This window comes from Sarcophilus harrisii, chromosome 2 (genome assembly GCF_902635505.1).
Source record: "Sarcophilus harrisii chromosome 2, mSarHar1.11, whole genome shotgun sequence".
NCBI classification, from domain to species: Eukaryota; Metazoa; Chordata; class Mammalia; order Dasyuromorphia; family Dasyuridae; genus Sarcophilus; species Sarcophilus harrisii.
In genome coordinates, this window is record NC_045427.1 from 350673950 (window position 1) to 350695513 (window position 21564).

At 39.0% G+C, this 21564-nt stretch overlaps 1 protein-coding gene across 4 annotated transcripts in view; it reads left to right on the forward strand.

Moving 5' to 3' along the window:
* The window catches only part of PDLIM4 (PDZ and LIM domain 4), a 100382-nt gene that overhangs the window by 57528 nt on the left and 21290 nt on the right, over positions 1–21564 (forward strand). For all 4 annotated transcript variants that reach the window (XM_031953097.1, XM_003756489.4, XM_012549808.3 and 1 more), the window contains exon 3: positions 3672–3756. In XM_031953097.1, coding sequence (XP_031808957.1) covers positions 3672–3756 — 85 coding nt within the window. The remainder of the gene's footprint in view (positions 1–3671; positions 3757–21564) is intronic.

Genomic DNA, 21564 nt, shown 5'->3' on the forward strand with positions numbered 1-21564 from the left:
CTCATCTATTTCCAGGAGGTTCTGAAGTATACCTCAATTTCTCCATGTCAATTTCAACTTGGTTTCTCCCTTTTATTGACTTATCCAAATTTTCTATATAGTGCTTTTTTCTTCTATTTACTGAATTAGATCACATGAATGTATCATTTCAGTGCAACTTAATACTATTCCACCAATCATCCTTTATTCTTTCTATTGTTTTTAAATAAGATATACCTGTCCAGAGATATTCCAGTTAACAATATTAATCTATCAAAGAGTAATGATGTTTATGAGGTCAAATTTTCCCTTTAAATAAGGATTTCTATTTCTCTAGGCCTTTGATTTAATTACTGATTTCTTTTAGTGACTTTTTTCCTCTTGCAAATTATTGGGTATCTCTGCTGTCCTTTTCCTTATATTATAGCTGCTACTCTCTATCATATCAAACTTTGTAGATATATATTCTCCTCCCTTTTCAGCTTAAAGTTATCTCAAACAGCTTTGTAAGACCTCAGGCTATATATTTTTTACCAGCCCTCAGTGAGCATATTATATCTTTGGCCATTTCTATTTTTTAAGCCTTGCTCAAAAAATCCAAATGTTGACCTTAACTAGCTGTTTTCTTACCAAATCTGCTTTTCCTTTGTGAAGCTTCACTGCAACTCAACAGCAGGGATCAGAATACCACATGTGTCAACCTTAGCAATGCTTTCTCAGCTCCTTCTGTTGATAATATTTGTCTTTATGTGGATTACAAGGAGTGGGTTAAGGTCAACAGATTTTCCAAGCCTCCACCATTTCCTAGGTAAATATGTGGTGGGAAGTCAGTTTACTTCAAGAAATATTCATTATATGTTTACTATGTCCAAGGCAATATTATAGTACTAGGGGATATAAGGCAAAGTTTCTACTTTAGGGGCCTTGTATTTGACTAGGAAGTGGGGAGGGAGTTAGCACCTAAACAAATAGCATATTGCAAGAAAAGCTGAGGAGAAAAAGAATATTAAGAGAGGAAGGCAACTAGAAGAGCTCTCATAAAGAAGATGTCTGAAAAGCTGAGCTGAGCCTTGAAAGAAGAGAATAATTCTGAGAAGTAGAGATGAGGAGGAAGTACATTCCAGATGTGAGAAATGGTTTATAACTGAATGGTATAAGGAGATGGTGGGTTGAATTTTGGTTTGTTTGTTTGTTTTCATTTTATTGACCTTTGCTTTATTATCTTCTCAAATAATGCTTTTTTTTTTTTTTTTAACAAATTGAAGGTTCGTGGTAACCCTGAGTTGAGGAAATCCAGTGGTGCCATTTTTCTAATAGCATATGCTCACATTGTGTCTTTCTAATTTTGATTATTCTTACAATATTTCAAAGTATTGTATCATCATTATTGTATCTGTTATAGTGATCTGTGATCAGTGGTCTTCAGTATTACTGTTGTAATTGTTTTGGGGAGCCAAAACCCACAACCATATAAAATGGCAAACTTAACTAATAAATGTGTGAGTTCTGACTACTCCATGCACTACCTATGAGTTTTGGAACTAGCTGGTAATCTAATTTGGCTGGAACAGAGGGAATGTGAAATAAAATTAGACTGCAAAGATAGGTTGGAATCATATTTTTGAGAGCTTTAAATGCTTAGATAAGGAGTTAGTATTTTATTTTACAATCAATGAAAAAAATAGCAGACCTTTCTGTATTAACAACAGATTAATAAATAGCTGAAGAGGCTTCGTGTTGTAGTGGCTAAAGAGCTGGTCTTGGAATCAGGAAGATGAGGACTCAATTTCTGCACCTGATATTATGAGATAATGACCATGTGGTCCTAGGCAAGGCACTTGATGTATCAATACTTTCTCTATAAGAATGAAAGTTTCTGATTTGTTCCTTACATAGATGGAAATCAAAGGTCCAGACAAAAATACCTAAATAGCTGCCTTGGAACTATCACTGAAGAGGGAGCCACCAACCACCAATGTTTGGCTCTTCTTTCTTATAAATTGGCTCTCTCCTAACAACCCCCACAAATCTACATCATTACTTCTTGGGACACAAGTAGTTGTCTCTTCCTAAAAGATGGCAGGAGCTTCATCTGTTACGTAACTCCAAATGGCCAATGGTCCTCTTTCTTCCCTTTCTTTTCTCTGTGTTACATTTTTCTTCCCTCCAGCCTCTGTCAGTTATACCTTCTGCCTCTTTAGCCTCTTCATTCTTTGTTTTTGCCTTGAATCTCTTTAAAATTTTTATTTTCTAAATAAAGACATGCTCTTCTAATCATCTCCTTGAGAAGAAAAATAAACAGCAATGTCAATTTAGTCACTCAGCACAATGTGCTCATATCTGTGCATTCAAACTCCTCAGGAAAGGCTCTACTCTCTCTGCTATGGGGGAGGCAGAAAAGGGAGCAGATCCAGCCCCTGAGCTTGTGGAGACTATAGTCTGAGAGGAGATAAAAGGGGATCAGAGTTGGGAACTACCCCCAGAGAGAGACGAGAATCTGGGAAAGGCAGAGGAGGAGCAAACCTTAGCCCTGTCTCTCAGGAAACTCAGTGTCTGGAGAGATAGAAAGAAGAAACCCTAGTCTCCTGTTTTATTTCTTTTAAAAAACAAACAAACATTGCTATCTTTTTTTTTTTAACTCACCTGTATTTCCAATATATTCCTATCTTCCCTCATTTCCACTCTTATCTCCCAAGAAAGTCATCCCTTGTAACAAAGAGTAAAAGAGAACAAAAAAGAAGGAGAAGGGGAAAAAAGCAAATCAAGAAAGCAAACCAGCATATCAACCAAATATATTATGGCAAATATGCGATATCTCACATTCAGAGTCTCTCACCTTTGCAAAGAGAAGCGGGCCAAATCTGTTTAGTATAACTATATGGCAATTAGTTTCAAAATTTTTCTTGTTGGTCTTTCTTTCTATTTTTGTTGTTTTAATCGTTGTGTATGTTGTTTTCCCCCTTTGGCTTACTTCACCCTGAATCAGCTCATAAACATCTTCCTATGCTTCTCTGTAGTCTTCATCTTTTGTTTCAGCACAATGCTAATTCCATTACCTTCATGTACTAAGTTTACTTGCCTTTGCCCAATTGATGGTCAGGCCCTGTTTCCAAAGAGTTGTGCACTGTTTGGGAAGAAAAGAGGGCTCATACTAAAGACAAAATATGGCAGTTTGTAATCAAGAGCTGGACTTTACCATAGACAACGACATGATGAGACATTGGGAGTACTACATGTTATTACTTCTCTTGTTTTTTCATATTTAATTGTATCTCTGTTTTTGTTTCCAACAAAAGACTAGTTTCACCATGAGGACAATGACATGGAGGGGTGTGGAAGGAGAATGCTAAACAGCTCTTTCGTCCTGACCTCCAATTCCTTAGGAAATCTAGTTCTGAAATCTCAAGAATGATGTCATATAATTGTATTGAAAGGGGACTGCAGAGTCTTTGTGGTTTCCCGGTGCTTTGCCTATGTGAAATATATGTCTAAGTCAATGAAACCAAGGCTACTAGTGTTTCCTATATATTCTGACATCTTTCCCTTAAGCCTCATATTTTGCCTAAATAGGTTTGACATCATTGAGCCATGAGAACTATGGTTTTGAGTGGATGACAAGCAACGTGTCTAAATAATTAAATCACTTGGGCTCGTGATAGTTCTCACTAATTCTCCTAAATTCTCTATTATAGAACTGAAGGTAAGACCTGGTCATCTGGCAGTCCTGATGATGGCAAAGCACAAGCCTACAGAATTAACATAGACTCGGAGCCACAGGTATGAGATGTGGAAGTCCATTGTTTTCAGTCCCAAGTCATGGATGCAAATATGGTTGTCTTTTCATGGGTATTTCAATAGGTTCACAGAGAGGACTATGGAAGGACCACTTGAAACCATTCTTAGCATGCTGGAGTAGAAGATAATTGCATTTACTTTGTTAATGCTTCACAAATCTTCCAGAACTTTAGGCTCCCTTCTGTTTGGTGATCCATAGACCTAACAAAATGTTACCATAATCCTAAATCTGAGTACTTCTTTTTAATTTTAATTGATATCTTTTGTTTTTATATCACCTTCATTTCTGATGTATATATATATACATATATATATATATATACAGAAATACTATGGGTATATGTTACATATATACATATATATATATAAATATATATATATATATGTATATCCCTTCCTCTATTCAGCAAGTCATCCTCTATATAACAAAGAATAAAAAAAAGAGGCAAAAAACAATTTTGTTCCACACTCATAAATCTCTCTTGTCCACCTCTTTGAAGAAGAGAGAAATAGTTCCTTATCTCTTCTTGACAAACAAACATCATCATTATTTGACATTCAATTTCTTTTTGTTGGTGGTGATCTTTGCATTTGCATTGTTTTAATCATGGTGTTTTTCTGGTTTTACTTTTTTCATTACTGGTTTTCCTTTGTTCACTTTGCATCAGTTCATATAAGTCTCTCCATATTTCTCTGAATTCTTCCTCATGTCTTATAGTATGGTTATACTCCAATACCTCCATGTACTACAATTTGCATAATGCTATTTTTTAAATCCTGTGCTAAATTCATTGTTTATCTAGATCCTTCATGGTTGTGATGATTCTGTCTCATTAGAATCTCTGTGTGCCTGACATAGTAACCCCAGCCAGCTCTCTGATTTGCTCCTTAGATATTACTGGGCATTCCATTAAGCTATGTTATCTAGAATAAAAATTTTATAAGTTTTCTTGACTTAATGATCAAATAATTTGGTTATTGGACACTCTATTAGATCGAAAGTTTGAGTTTTATTGACATAATGGTCAAGTAATTTGGTCAGCAGTTTTGGGATTGACCAAAAGAATTGCCTAGGCAAGGAGAAGATCAGGGAACCAATAGAGAGAAGAACACATCTGTTTCAACACAAAAATTGAAGTTGGTAAGAATTAAGGATCTTTAGACAAGATTCTCAGCTTCCTTCTTCCTTCATCTCTCTCTACCCTGATTCCTTTCACTTCTGGGCACTTCTTGTCCTGTGAACAGCTCACAAGCCTTGTAGATCCCAAGTAATGCTGAAATTTCCATTCTTCCTTTACTCAGAAGTGACAATGGAGTGTGTATTAAGCTGACTACAAAACAATTGTGTAAATGTTTTATTCAACATAAAAACTCTGGAATGAACATTCCACAGACCCTAGAGACCCCAGTGATGAGACATAGGCGTGTGTCCCATGTGTCACTCTGACAGGCTAGAAGCACCAATTAGTCCTGAGCACATCAATACTCCCATTCAATCTTCTGTTCAGATGGTGCTAATAAGGACCATGCAGGGTCTCATCTCTTAACAAGAAACCATTCATAAGATCATAAATTTAACTTCTTGAAGGGACCTTAAAAGCTATTTAGCCTACTCCCTCATTTTGTAGATGAGGAAAAAGGGGAGACATAATTGAGTTGCCCAGGATTACAGGAATAGGGAATGAGTGAGATAGGATTTGAATCCAGGTCCTCTGATAGCATAGCCAATAAATATGTTTCCCACTCCAACACCCTGCCTCTCACTCCCATGGTTTGTTCTGCTTCCACCTTTACAGAAGTTTTTTTGTGGGTATGTAAATAGGGGCAGAAGACTAGAAGTTTTCAAAGCCCCAAGTTTTACGCTTTGTTTTGTGTATATATGTATATAGGCATTCTCGAAGACATGTATACGGCAGCTGAGTCTGAGGTGAAGCATTTACATGCCATCTGAGACCTCCCAGCTGTTCCCAGATGCTAAGCTCTGCCCTCAACTCTGCATTGTTGCTCTTTGCACATACCCCACCTCCCTTTAAAAAATTCTGCTTTCTCAATTACCCTTTTTACTTGCCCCAGGGGCAGCTAAGATTAAGATCTAGTCTCTGAAAAATGCCAGGGTTCCATATTAATTTTTAAAGTCCCTATTACATACTGCTTCATTGTTGCTTGGCTAACCACAGCCCCTCATAGCTTCTCTAAAGAAAGGGACCATTGTAAAAGAAGAATTTGGCTGGGAAATTATAACCTTTGTTACTCTTTTCCCCCCTCCCCAGATGGCAAAGCAGTCATTATTATAGGCTTCTTTATGGGACCAAGAAGAATGAGAGCCAAATGATTTGGGGGAAGGGAGGCATCCCCCTCCCTCAAACATTGCCCTTGAAGGAGGATTCCATGTTTTATGTTTGGGGAAATGCTCCAGATCATTTGGGTTTCAGGATTTTCCCACATCCCTCCCCTCCCCCGCCATCTCAATTTTCTTCACCACATCAAAAAGAGAGACTGGAGCCTGAGTTCAGAAAATCAGAGCAGTTCTGCTCCCTCTCTCTCTCCTTCTCTAGCCAGGCTGTCAGTAGGTCCCAGCATTCAACACTCACCCAGGACCCCCTCAGGAGAGTACAAGCATATTCTGTATTTTTGGTCTAAGGGGGGCAGTTCTGGCACGGGACTGTGCCTTCCAGATCCCTTCCTCTTGTCTTGAACAGATAATGTTTGAGGCCAAGAAAAATTGGGCTTCCCTCCTTGTGTCCTCATAAACCCCACATAAGTATTTGGTAGTAATAAGTAGGGAAGGGATTGGAAGGAGGAGAAGGGATTTGAGAAATTGTGCACTTAATAGCCTTTTTCTACTTTTTGAGGAAAGTAAGATTAAGCCCCTTGTGAAGAATTGTGTAAACCTAGTCTAACAGGATAGAATGAGTACATGCCTAAGTCCTAATGAAACTATAGCCAAAAATAATCTATGTATCCAAAGAGCATGAAATAATCTTTCCTGGCAATTCCAGATCCCCAGGGTAGACCCTAAGTACAACTTATGCCATGAAGAAACTTAAGGGGATATGGCTTATTATCATGTTCCTATTGACTCAAGTGGGCAAGTAGCCCTGTACCTATCGATTGCCTTAGAAAGGAATTAAACAGAGAGTTCAAGGTCAGTTCTATACTTGGGCAGATATGAAGCCAAGGGGGAGGCTTCTTCAGCCACCCCAATTAATATCCCTTAGCACTCTGCCCCCATGTCTGGAATTTTACTTTTCTTTCTATGGGTTTTTTTTTTAGTCTTCTGAGGGCAATTACATGAAATACTTATCATCACTCAAAGCACAGTGTGAATGAGTTTATTAGATCATTTTCATACATTTTACAGCATCTGGGAGCTAAGCCTGGGAGAATAGGATTCTAGAAGGAAGTTCTTGGTGGTGGATCACTCAGAGGATCAAAAGGTCCTTGAGATCAAAAGGGGGGGTCTCTTAGAAGAAGAAAATATTAAAGGTAGGGAAGGGGGGACCCATTTTGCCAACATCCTCAATTTGTCCTGTATATATCTTGTTGGTACACAGCTTCCAATTAGACTTTGAGATCCTTGAGAGCAGGGACTGGCTTTTTCTGTCCTTTGTTTCTCCAAGCACATAGTAGGTGCTTAATAAATGATCCTCACTTCAAGCTTATCTCCTATGATTGCTCAAGATTAGGCAGTGAAGAAATGAATCCAGATCACACCCTCCGTGAACTCATAATCTTGGGGGAAAACAGATGAAACAGACCTCACAGTCTGTCTTGTGTAAACTCACCTTTGAGAAAGTGACAGTTCCCTGTCTTGCTCAGATTACATTTAGATTGATCAATTCTGGGGGCCACATCTTAGAAAGAAAATTGACAAACAAGTGAGATGACTAGGAAGGGGGACAGATGATAGGAAATGGAGAGGTTTAGCCTGCAGAAGAAAATGTTTAGAAAGGTAGAAGTAGGCATAATCACTGTCTAAGTAGTTAAGAGAGTTATCATGGGGAAATTAGACTTAATTTTGCTTGGCCCTGGAGGAAAGAACCAGCAGCAGGGAGAGAAGTTACAAAGAACTGATTTCTATTTCATGTAAGGAAAAATTTTCTAACAGTTAGAGTTGTGTTAGATCATGTCGACTAGGAGGCAGTGAGTTGCCCTTCAATTAGAGTCCTTCAGACAAAGGCAGAATGATCATACATTGCCAATATTGTAAAAGGAATTCCTCCTACGGGAAAAATTAATCTCCTCACTCTCTAACATTCCCTCTAATTCCAGAGTTCTGTGATTCTCTGAAAGCCAATTATTAATAGAATAATTAAAGAGCAACATTGAACAGCAGCAGATCTATAGTGCACCTGTGTATGATAAACTCTAAACGAAAGGCAAAGTTTATAAATTTGGAAAGATATACCTAGTAGTAGTTGGGGGAGGGAGTAAGGGTGAAGGAGAGCTTTGAGGGAGAAATGGGGTTTGAGCTGGACCCTAACATGTGGGGAGGATTTGAATGGCTAGAGTGCATCTTCAGGACAATACAAATTGGGGTTGGGGGATGAGGGTAGAAGGGAAGATAAAGGCATCCCAAAGAAGGGTAAATGGCTTCATTCCTTCTAGAAAGAATGTTCAAGAAAGCCAGATGGTAACACTGCAGATTCCAGAAGCAGGTTTGAGAAATTCCCAGTTTGGTATATCCCTATGGGTCCTGCATTGATTCCATCTCCTGGCTGTCCTGGACTTGTCATTGGGCATCACCTGCTGCCCTGGCCTGTCAAATCTCAGGCCACAGATCTTACTCTCTGTTCCACCCTCTCACCTTTGATCCCTCAGCACTGATGAACTTGTCAGGGATGATTCCCTAACCTGTTGTGACCCAGAGAGTTGCAGATTGCAGCAAGAGCTCCCAAAGCTGTGCAGATCTGCTTCCTGGCTCTCCTGGCAGGCACCATAGCTGGGGCAGTATCTGGACATCCTGAAAGATACTGAGACACTGTCCTTCCTTCCCAACTGGGGGAGGATGGGAAGCACATCAATCACCGGGACATCTGGCCCTATTAGGGTTTATTCTCACTGCCTTTGAAAGCTTCCTGCTGGCTCAAGACAGAAGCAGACCAGACTGAGCTGCGGGGCAGAAAAGAAACTAGGGTTCCCACTTTGGTGAAACCCTGGTGAGAGAGTGTCCTGGCCCAAAGTTAAAGTCTCTCTCCCAGGGTTCTGGCAGCCCTTATGGTCAGAACTAATGCAAAACTGCTAAAAATACAAGTCAGATGGGAATTCACTAAGTGTTAGTGAATTTACTAGGTGTGGATTCAACAACTCGTGTCACTAGCCTTGCCTTAGAGGCAAAAATAGAAAATGGAAGGACATGTGTGAGCTGGCTTTAATATGAACATTTATCCTAATTATTACAATTATATTTTCTGTGGTCTAAGGGATGGGCATTTCTGGAGTTTTACTTCAACTATACATATATATATATATCATATAAATATATATGTCAACATATATAAAACATATAAAATATAAAATTTTAAAAAATTTAAAACAAGTTCACAGACAAGTTAATAATCTCTTATCTGTATATAGAGATATATGTGTGTATATATGTGTCTGTGTATATGTATACACAATATTCTACTCTTACAATTCCCTACATTTCTGCTTCAAAGAATGATATATGATCTCTTTGGGAGTTTTAGTGGTGGGTGATTCAGTTGCTGAATACTGGATTTGAGAAATATTCTAGGGAGAATCAGCCCATTATTTAGAGGTAGAGCTGTAGTGAAAGAATTCTGGGTTTGGAGCTTTGTCTTTGCTATTTGTTATTAATTTTACCCTTAACTTTTCTAAGTTTCAGTTTTCTTTTTCATAAAACAGGGATAATAACAGTTGTTCCACCTAATTTCCAGGACTGTCTGAAATTTATAAATTGCTTTAAATAAGATCGAGGGTGAGATAGGCAAAAGAACATTGATTATGGAAACAAAGGACCCAGCTTTAAACCCCATCCCTATTTGTTCACTGTTTATGCAAATTTGATTCACCTTATTCTTTTGGGCCTCAGTTTTCTCATCTGTAAAATAAGGGGGTTGGATGAGATTATTTCTAAAATTTCTTCCTATTCTAAATCTATGAGTCCATTGAATGTGAGGTATTAATTTTGAATTTTTTTATTTTTATTGATGCCTTTTATCTTTACAATATATTCAATTCTAAATACATCCCTTCTCTCCCTCTTCCCTAGTGATCCATCCCTTGATGAGATGAATAAAGAAAGGGAGAAGGGGAGACAGTTCAGCAAACCAAGTCACATTTTGACCCTTTCTAACAGTATATACAATAGTGCATGTCTGTAGTTCCCCACCTCTGCAATGAATGGAGGGAGAAGCATATTGTCAGTGGGTTACTAGTATTAAAAGACCTTGTTGTATTTTCATTTTTGAGGAAAAAAATACTTAGCCCTAGAATGTCAAAATCAGAAAGCATTTTGCCCCCCAGAACCTGCTGGCTTCTGAAACCTGCAATGTTACTATCTGGCCTTCTCCCTAGAAGGAATGAGACATCTACATTCTTTAATGAAAATGGTCTACAATTTTCTTCTTAGTACCATATTTGTTTTACAAGAGGAAATTAGTAGCCTCCTTTCTTTGTCTTATATGAACTCATTCCCCCATCTCCCAACTGCTTAAGTGCCTCCTTTCCCCTCCCCCAAACTTACCTTATATCTTAAACATAAGAGCCTCTTTAGGGCTGCAAATATTTTGGTGTTGTATCACCATTCCCTAGCACAGTGACTAACACATGGTAGGCATCTTAATAAATAAAATACATGTTGAACTATATTTGAAAACTCAACACTCAACACTGAAAATTACATATCGAGGAAAATATTTATTTTTTTTATTTTTTGTTTTTTTTGCTGAGGCAATTGAGATTAAGTGACTTGCCCAGGGTCACACAGCTAGGAAGTGTTAAGTGTCTGAGATCATATTTGAACTCGAGTCCTCCTGACTTCAAGGCTGGTGCTCTATCCACTGCACCACCTAGCTGACTCCGAAAGATAATGAGAATCTTTATAATTGTCACCGCTTTTAATCACCCCTTTGGTAAAAATATGCTATTGAAGATGTACAAATATTATTTTTTTCCCTAGAAATCACAGAATCATAAAAGGTTAGAGCTGGGAAAGGTCTTTGAAGTCATCTAATCTAAGTACTTTTTTATAGTTGAAGAAACTGAGACCCAGAGAGAGACAAAGGACTCACCAATGGTGATTTAGCTAGTAATAGAGAGAACTAAGATGAAAAACCAGGTCTCTTGATTGCCTGCAAGTCCAATGTTCTCTCTATTATATTTTGTTGGAGAGTTTATCTATTGTGTAGGAGAGGGCTTTGAGACCCACCTTTCTATATCTCTTTTCTCTTCCCCTCACTCATCAAGGACTATTTAATCTATAGTAAAAAAAAAAATGAAACTGCACAAAAGAGAGTGTTATAGTCAATGAATCTCTCTCTCTGTCTCTCTCTCTGTGTCTGTCTGTCTGTCTGTCTCTCTTTCTCTCTGTCTCTCTCTCTCTCTGTCTCTGTCTCTGTCTCTGTTTCTGTCCTCTATGTGTGTTTCTGAGCATTTCTCTCTCTCTCTCTCTCTCTCTCTCTCTCTCTCTCTCTCTCTCTCTCTCTGTATTTTTTGACTCTTTCTGCCTCTCTGTCTTTGTCTCTCATGTTCTTACACACACATTCATAGTTGTTTGGGGAAGTTTCCTGAGCCCATTTTTATAAACTATACTGATCTCCAAGAAGGAAAAAAATTGAGATCTAGAAACTTAACTGAGCCTGGGTTTCCCTTCAGAATAACAGAACAGGTTCTATTGTCATCCTAGGATGCTTTGAAATCATTCATGATGAATGACATCTGTGTTGAGGAGAGAATTCCTTCCCTCTGAAAACTAGGTCCTGAGCTTCCCTCTAGCCACATTCCAAAGGTGGCAGTAACACCTAACCCAGGCCCCTTCCCCCTCTCCTCCCCACCCCCTCACCTCCAGTCCCCAGCCAAGCTTGAAAGGTCACTGTTTTCTTCATCAGTTTTTCCTCCCCATGGAGACATCTTAGGATGACTCAGGCTACTCTGACAACCTCATTCTTCCTTTTTTATCCATGGGTGATGGCGCAGAATTAACTCATCACCTACCACTGGCCCTTTGAGTAGACTTTTTTGTGCTTTTACACAAAAACTCATAAAATTTGACCACAGAAATGCTGACGATAATAAGCTTCTTTTGGGATAGTGCCCAGTGGGCACTGATGCCCTGGGCAATGGGGTGAGCCATAGAGGGACTTCATGTTCACCTCCAGGGAAAGAAACAGCCTTGGAGAATTTCCCAGGAAACTTCTTTTTGGTCCAGTTGGTGCCACATTCCTGAGAAAACCTGGGAGCCAGAAGTGTCTTTCAGAGTATTAGGACCCATCAGGGCTCACCCCAGGCTACCAGCTAACAGAGAGCTCATTGTTTAGCAGGGAGGACTATTCTCCCCTGGGAAGCTGCAGGAGAATTAGACTAAACAGAGCTCCAAGTGCCCGGAGAGCAGTTTGGAGATGTTTGTATTCCAGGAGGTGGGGCAAAGGGAGAGCTGGCCCCGATCCAGGGAGAAATGCAGTAAGTTAGTCTCCAGTTCTCAAGTCCTCACATGGAAGATGGTTCAAGGAGCACATTAGAGATCCTGGAAGGAGGGACACTGACACTCAAACTAACCTTGGGAGCCTGGGGGGAAGGGTAGCAGGAACATGGAGCCCTTCTCCTTCTTCCCTGCTTTGGGGGGCAGGTCTGTGTATTCTTTGGAAAAGAAAGCCGTGGCCAGCACACACAGCAGTCAGGCTGGCAGGATAAGTGGAAACATATTGAATCACTCTGGCTTTTCCTGGTAACTGGAGTCACAACTTTGAATCCAGCTTCCTCTCCCACCCCCAGACCCCTAAAAAACCATGCAGCCTTCTGGAGAGACATTCAGAGCCATCCCTGAAAGTTCCATTTGGGTTCAGAATCCAGACTGGCAACCAACCAGGTGCTAAAGTGTCCATGAGCAAAGGGCTTGGCACATGGCAGGTACTTTCCAGCCAAAGTGTTCCCCTCAATGTCAGAAATGGGAAGGATATCAAAGGTTATCAAACACAATCCATACCTGCTCGAGGGTGCCCTTTAATACATGCCCAATGAGTTGTCATTCCAGCTATGTTGCAAGTTTTCTAGTGAAAGGAAACCCATTGCCTCCCACTTGAGCTTTTTATTTTTCACCAAGTCGGAGAATGTCAGCCCTAGAAAGAACCATTAAGGCTATTAAATCTAAGTAATCTATAAATAAGAATTCCCACTACATTCAAGGGTGTGTTGGCAAATGTTTATCAGCCAGTTATTTTTTTTAAAAAAGTGTCCAATACTCTTTCAATTTTGATTGATATTATTGACATTTTCTAATTTTGCTTGGAGATGGTGGAGAAGGAGAGAGAGTGAAAATTATGTAACTCAAAATGTTATAAAAATTTACTGTTGAAAACTATCAGAAAAAATAAAATACTATTTACAAAAATTATAAACAAGCAACACAATGGGATCTTATATTCTCTATATCTTTTATGGAAGTAACAAATATATGGTCTATTATGGAATATTGCTCATAGAAGTTGTCAGTTCCCTACTACCATCCTCACTGAGAAGGTCAATAATGAATTTCTTTATGATTTTCTTAAAATTTTTATAGAGTTGGTATATAAGCATAGAGGTTGATAATGTGCTCTCATTTGGTTTTTCATTGGCATTAATGATGTCTAAGATTTATTCCATACCTTACTTTCTCTTATTTTAAATAACTTATAATTCAGTTCTTTAATACCTTCATAATTCATTTTCCCCCATCTTTATTCTCATTTCTGTCATTTTTAGCTCCTTTATAAGCAAATGTAGGACTGTGATATTAGAGTTCCAGGGAGTGGCTCCATTTATCTTGATGATGAAAAGTTTCTTTGTAGATCTTGGCCATTTTTCATCCATTTCTTGTCCTTCCATTTTCTTTTTTCAATGCCTTCAGGATGACTTAGCTTGGTTGTTGTTTTATTTTAATAGTTTTTTTTCCAATTACATGCAATGATGATGTCAACATTTACCTTTGCAAAACTTTGTGTTCCAAATGTTTCTCCCTCTCCTCCTCCAGGCTTCCTTCTCCTCCTCCTCCTGAAGACAGTGAACAATCTGATATAGGTTGAACATGTGCAATTTTTCTAAACATATTTCTACATCCATCACAGTGTGCAAAAAAATCATATCAAAAGGGAGGAAAGCACCAGAAAAAATACAACAAGCAAACAAATAATGAGAACAAAAAGTGAAAATACTATGCTTTGATGCTTTGATCCCCATTCAGTCTTTATAGTTCTTTATCTGGATGTAGATGGCACTTTCTATCACAAGTCTATTGGAATTTGGCCATACTTTCTTTACACTGGTTTTAACCCCCATGATTGCACTCTATTTCATGAGGCAATAGTACTCATTATCTTCAAACATTCTTCTCTATAAGACTTATACAAACGAGCTCTGCTCAAGCAGGATAGCTTTGAAAGCTATAAGCTGAGTAAGCTCCATACTTTAAAAAAACTAAGCTATATATACTAGAAGTCTGAAGTGCTTTTTTGCCCTGTTCTATATATATATGCAAATACCCTTTCTATTTGGTGTTTATTAGTTTAAAAATTCAAGTTAACAAAAAGCTAAATGTTAATATTTTAAATTGGGATTGCCATTGGTTGTCATATCTTTTTGATAAACAAATTAGACAAGTGTTTGCTAAGGTGTTTTTTGGGTTATTTTGATCTTCTTGTTACATAATTTGATGTACAATATTAAATTTCTTTATCAGATTATTATAATTTGTGTTTATGTTCTTTTCAGTCATATTTCATTTTTATCATCAAAAACTTATGTGAAGGATTGAGTTGTTTTAATTGTCCATAATTTTGTTTTAAAAATTTATCATATTCCTCCAAAAAAAGTTTCCTTATCTCTAGCCTAAATATTTAACCCTCTAGTCACTTCTATCCATTGCTTCCTCAAACCCTCTGCTTCAGCATGAGGTAAGGTCTAATGTTGAGAATCAAGAATTTAAATTTGAGATAAGCTCAAATTTAAAAGGGCAGTTCTATAAGTTATATATATATGTTTGGTTAGTGTTCTACTATCTGGTAAGGACAGAGAAGCTTTAAAACATTCTGCTCAAGAATGAGAGGCAAAAGCTTGCATGAGAACAAATTTATTTTGGCCTGAACCCACCTTGGGAGCAAATATTACATCTATTTTTGGCTGGAATATTGTCTCAGAATTGTCTCCTGACTGATAGAGGAGATTCTGACATTCCAATTGTCTGACTGACTTGGGGTTCAAATGTAGGAATGTCTGAAAATCTGAGTATCTAAGGGTCCAACTTTTCTAACTTACTGAGAAGTCAACAAGTATGTCTATGGTTGTCTGACAAGCCTTATTTATTGGACATTTCTTCTGTACATACTACCAAAGGTAAACTTAAATGTACAAGAAGGAGTATCTTGTCCTGATCTACCCCTAGATCCTTTACCCTAGGGGATTTTGGGGAAAGAAGGAGTTGAAGTTGTTTGGAGACCCAGGAAGAAGAAAAGAGGAGGTCAAAGGAGGTTCACTAAGTTGAAACAAGGGAATTACAAGAAGAATCAAAAGAAAATGAGATGGAAGAAATAGGAACAGAGACAGGAGCAGACAGACTGGAAGAGAGCTCAGGTCCCCCAGGGAAGTTTTGGAATGATGTCTCTCTTACATTGAGATCAAAGAGGGATATCATCCATATGAAAACTCTGTCCTTATATAAATCCCTTAACTTCATTGGGAGTCAGTTTCCTCATCTCATCCCTTCACCCATGAGAAGGGTGAATTTGATGACTTCCAAAATCCCTCCAAATCTAAGTCTATGATTCTATGATCGTTTATAGCTAGCTTTGGGCTCAGTGCCTATAAATAAATAGCTATGGCAAGGATAAATCTGATAGCACTGCTTGTGTCCTCAGTCAATAATATACCTCTCTCCCTAAGGTTGTTGGATTAGTCAAAGATATTCCCTCCCCTATAGGAATATTCTTTAGTCAGAGTCTCTTCTTGCTGATGATATAAAAGACACTACCTCTCAAGAAATCACTCCCTGCAGGTGCTTGGGGATTTCTGTTGATTTCAGTTTGTTTTGTTGTGTTTGGGGGCTATTGTTTCCCCCCCTAGTTTGGAAAATTAGCTGTTTTTCTGTTTTGGAAAATTACTTCGGGTTCTTTAGCTGATTAAGGTAGTAAATACATGGTATTTCCATCAAAAAGTTATAATAAAAACCTCATGTCAGGAACTCCCTCTTGAATGATGTGAGGGGAAGAAGGGTACTGCCATCACCCACTTAAACACATAGCCAGGAGAAGTGGGGGGGGGAGAGGCAAATTGAATGTTAATTCTTTCCATGATAGAGTTCTTATAGGTGCTAACTCTGGCCTTGGATGAAAAGTTGGCCTTGACTAGATATCAGAAGGCAAAGGTAGCACTCAAGACATGGAAGACTTGGATTCATGGAAAATGCTTAAAAACCAAGGCAAGCTGGAATTTCCAGACTGAACCCTCTTATCAGACCCTCAGCGAAAAGAATGATGTTCCCTCTTGACAACGCCAAGGGGTCTAAAAACCTAGACTCAATGAGCCTTGGAGGAAGGAGGAAGAATTGGATGAAACAGGAACCATGTTTTCTATAGGGACCAAATTATCTTCCCGGAGGATACCCACCCTGTCTCCAGTTCCTTCACACATTGATCCTCTAGAAAGATCACTCCTGCAATTCAGTAAGTGCTGGGACCACCGGCATGCTTCTGGGCAGTTTCCAGCTTTAGGCCTGCCCTCAGTACAGAAAAGAAGCCTTAGGATCTTTTGCCCCTTCTCTCTAGCTGTTAGAAAGTTAAAGACATTTGACTATCCCTGTACAGCGGAGTCCCTGTGCACAGACAGACATTCTGCCTTTCCTCAGCCTCAGACCCCATCTGTTCCATGTTAGCTGGAGAAGTTTTTCAGGATGAATTCCAGCAAACCTTATTAGGAGCAGATACAGACCTATTACTTGTGACAGGCTCCAGAGGAGTCAAGTTTCACTGGAAAGTTTCCTGCTCTTTTGTTAACAAAATAAAAGGTGATGGAGGTAGGGGGTAGGGAGGAAAGAAATTAAAAACCTTTCAAACTTAAATGTGAAGCTGAACACAGGACTAAAGTCTTCAGTGACTTATTTGTCAGTGAAACCTGAGGAAAGGGAAGTATAAATTGGAGGAATGGGGAAAGGACATCCCACCTTATTCCAGAGGGGCCTGACACTCAACAAAAAGTTGAGTTCCAGAACTGCTACTGTTGTTTTTAATCTGTGAATCAAATTCTAAGGACTTATATTTTCTACCTGTGAATCAGGATCTTAGCACCACTGTGTCCCAGCACATGCTCATCCCTTATATGCTTACATTGTGAGAGGAGACCTATAAGAAATAGTTCTGGGTCCTGCCCTCAGAAAGTTCAGTCAATGGCTTAAGAGGAAAGTGAAAAGAAGCAGACCTGGACCCCAGCCTCAGGGTGAATGACTGTGAATTGGAATAAACTGGACCACATTGTAACCTTCTCTTTCTCTGTAATCTAGACTTTCGTTTTTCTGAGTGGATGAGAGGTAATTGTTTCAACTCCATGCTCTTCCCAATTTCTAACCTGATTTCCATCTCAGATCAGATCTATCTTTATCTTTTTGACTTCTAAATCCCACAACCACCACCCAATTAGACAAGATACTGGTTTCAACTGGTTGTGTGGAAAATACCTCCATCCCATCTCTCTTAACAGACACTTGAGCAAGAGAAGATTCATTCCCAAGATTTTAATGGGCATCCTGCCTGATACTGAGCTGCCAACATTCTGTGGCTAACAAGTCCTCACTCTGGGACAAAGTTAATTAGCTTCAGTAATGCTGCCACAGAGTGAACACTGTGGGGTTTAAACTCTTAGTCCCTTATGATAGGTGGGGAAGTGAGAACCTTTGATTCTTGAAGATAGATGTTCAGAAACATATCCAGTACCACAGGCAATTGTATGTTGCTGGACACCTGGTTTCACTCGCATTCTCGGTTTGTCTGTATTTAAGTTCTGAGTGCTGTGGGAATTGATGTGAGATGGTAATAGGATGGAAAGGCAAGAAAGCAGGAAATAAGGAGGAGAAAGTAGAGGTAGAGGAAGAGGAGGGTGATGAGTTTATCAAGTTAAAGAGAGCAGTGGGCAAGAGGAGAGTAGAGGGATCACCAGAGAAAGCAGGAGGATGTAGCTTAGGTGTGCAGTTAGGACAGAGGAGTGAAAGTTATGACCTAGGGGGAAGGGCATTGGGACCTGAAGGATCCAGACTGGTATCTGTCCTGATTGGACTCAGATAACTCACCTATCACACATAGGGCCAGGATCAAAGTGGGCGGGGGGGGGGAGGGAGAAGGGGAAGGGCTATAGGGCCTACTGTTTGCTAGCGAGCATGGACTCTGAGGTCATTCACTGACCAAGCAGTTAAACTTTTCTGAGAGTTTGAAGAAATCCCACTATACTTCAGATTAAAAACGAGTTGAGCTGCCCTATAGGAGAATCCAGAGAAACCAAGAAAAACCCATTTAGAGGCAACCTCAAGTAGGACTGGCTTTTAGTGATTACTGGGTTTCACATAAAGACAACAGCCTGTTCTGCCCAATTTGAGGGCCACCCAACCCATTTGAAGATTTTTCAGGATCCCTGGCTCTAGGAGGATACTTTAGCAGAGGCTTAGGGAGGAAGCAATTGGTCAGTTAGTCAACAAATGTTTACCATATACCAGACACCACACTAAGAGTAGAAGATAACAAGAAAGTCCAAAAGTGAAGTTTTTGAGTGTTAAGAAAGTGCCTGTAAAAATTCGACCTGACTTAGAGCTGGACAACAGATTGCTTAGTCAATAGAAGGGGATGACTAGGGTTTCAGGAAGGCAGTAGAAATGGCCAAATTGATGGCAGCAATTATAACTGAGAGAAGAAGCAAGATGACAACCATGAAGAACAACAAACCTTTAAAAATTAAAATGGCTATGAAACCATAGTCTGGTTAGAGCTTAAGCTAACTTGGAAAATAAGAAAACAGAGCCAGAGACAATTTAGTGGAATAGCCTCATGAGACAAATAACAACAACAACAAAATAACTTCAGAGTTTACAGTTTTATCAACACAGGTTCTCTCTCCACTGATGATTACAACCTCCCAAACCCTGTTCTTCATTAAACCATCTTCTTGAGTTACTGTGCCTGAAAAAACTCATCACTTGATGGCAAATATTTTGGTCAGTCTCTGCATGTCTAGACTAAACCTCAGATGATGTACACTGTCCTTCAAAGGATCAAACTCAAAGATTTCAGAGAAACATGATGATTGTCTTCAAATTTTTGATAGGTTGTCTTATAAAATATTAAATTTGTTCTTCTGGTTCCTGAAAGCAAACGCAAGAATAGCAGAGACTAATTTCAGTGCAAGTTGGGAAAAACTTCCTAACATTTTCTATAGTATCTGACTCTTCATGACCCCACATGGATTTTCTTGACAAAGATACTAAAGAAGCTTGCATTTGCTTTTCCAGCTCATTTTACAGATGAGGAAACTGAGGCAAACAGAGTTAAGTGACTTGGACAGGGTCACACAGCTAGTAAATGTCTGAGGCCAGATTTAAATTCAGAAGATGAGCTTTCCCCCAGTCTTTCAAGCATACTGATTTTTTTTTACATGTAAAACATTTTTATATTTGTTTTAAAAACTTTTGAATTCCAGATTCTCTCCCTTCCTCCTCAGCCTTCCCGTGTTGAGAAGGCACATGTGAAGTTATGCAAAACATTTTGATAAGAGTCATGTTGTGAAAGAAAACAGATTTCCCACCCCTAAAAAAACCCTCAAGAAAAATAAAGTTTTTTTTTAAAGTAGAGTATATTGATTTATTAAGCAATGCATGCCAATTGCCTATCAAAGCAAGACCAGGTCTCCCCAGCTTAGGCCTGGACTCCAAATACAGGAGGCACTCTATCCAATGTGTCACCTACTTGCCTATATAACTTTGTATAAGTCTCTTCCTTAGTTTCTTCATCTATAAAATGAGGAGATTGAACTATATGACCTCTAACTCTAACTCTATGATCCTGTGACTCTATGATTTGTCATAGTTTGTTTCCATTCCACCCCATTCCTTTCCCTCTAGTATATATAACTTTGGAAAACCCAACATTACAGACAAGTCTCTAGTGAAACATCAGAAGATTTTTGTGGTAACTCATGGCTTGATGGGAGAAAGTTCAGAAAAGGAGGCACAGGACATTGGTTTCTGTGTGGCCTTTCTTGAAAAGATCTCTTATTAAGTGAGAAACATTACACTGAATCATCTGCCATTTTTACACCTGGAATAATGGCAGGACTTTAGTGGGATAGAGGGGGGAGAGCTAATGCAAAAGATATGAAAGCAGAGTCTCAGAAGAAGTCTGGACTCCACAAGCTATCTTCACTTAAATAGTTTCCATCCAAAAAGAAATGGAAGGATATGAGGAAAGTCCTCATGGGAAGGGATACCAAAATAGAGGAGGAATTTGGCATTCCAGCGAATAAGAAGTTTCCAAAGTTCTTTTAAATGTGGAGGCAAACACAGGGGTACTCTGTTTCCTCCATCCAAGTCCAAGATAGACAAAATTGCATCCTGGCATCTTCTATCTCCATGTCTCAGGGAGGAGGATGTCTCATCTTGCCAAGGATAAGGCTTAGATACAAAGCCCTAATTACACCCTTGAATGTCTCTGTGAATCATCTATCCTTCCTGAGCAGACAGCAAGGTGCCTGCTGTGCTCAGCAGGTAGTTAAATCTTCTCTGCTTAGATGAATATGTGACTACATAACTTTCCAGGCCCCAGAAATCACACCAATGTAATCTTCATTTCTTCTTCTGAAATCTGGATGGCTAATTCTGGGATGGACCTAGTCTTCCCTATTATCATGAATAAGATGCTCTCTCCTAACCACCTGGTTGTAGATCCCTCCCAAGCCACATATCTTCTTCTGGGTTTAGGGGAAGCCATCTCAGTTGGTCTCTCTGGTGGGTTCTTTGTAATATTAATCTCCTTGACAAAAGAAATGTGTTCCCATGTGGCCCTCATCAACAATGAGATGAACCAAATCAGTTCCATTTGTTCAATAATGAATAGAAGCGGCTACATCCAGCAAAAGAACTCTGGGAAATGAGTGTGAACCACTACATAGTATTTCCAATCCTCTGTTTTTGTCCACTTGCATTTTTGATTTCCTTCTCAAGTTAATTTTACCTTATTTCAAAGTCTGATTCTTCTTGTTCAGCAAAATAATTGTATGGACATGTATACATATATTGTATTTAACATAACTTTAACTTATTTAACATGTATTGGTCTACCTGCCATCTGGGGGAGGGAGTGGGGGGAAGGAGGGGAAAAGTTGGAACAGAAGGTTTTGCAAGGGTCAATGCATATATCTTGTAAATAAAAAGCTATAATAAAAAAAAGAAAGAAATGTGTTCCCTGTATATGATAGGACATCAGGGATATCAGGATCTAAGGGGTTAAGGGTCAGAAAGGGTCTGGGTCAGAATTTTCACCTCTAAAAGTGAAGATTGGTCTATAAAATACCCCTTTTAGCTCCATATCCTCAGATATGAACTCT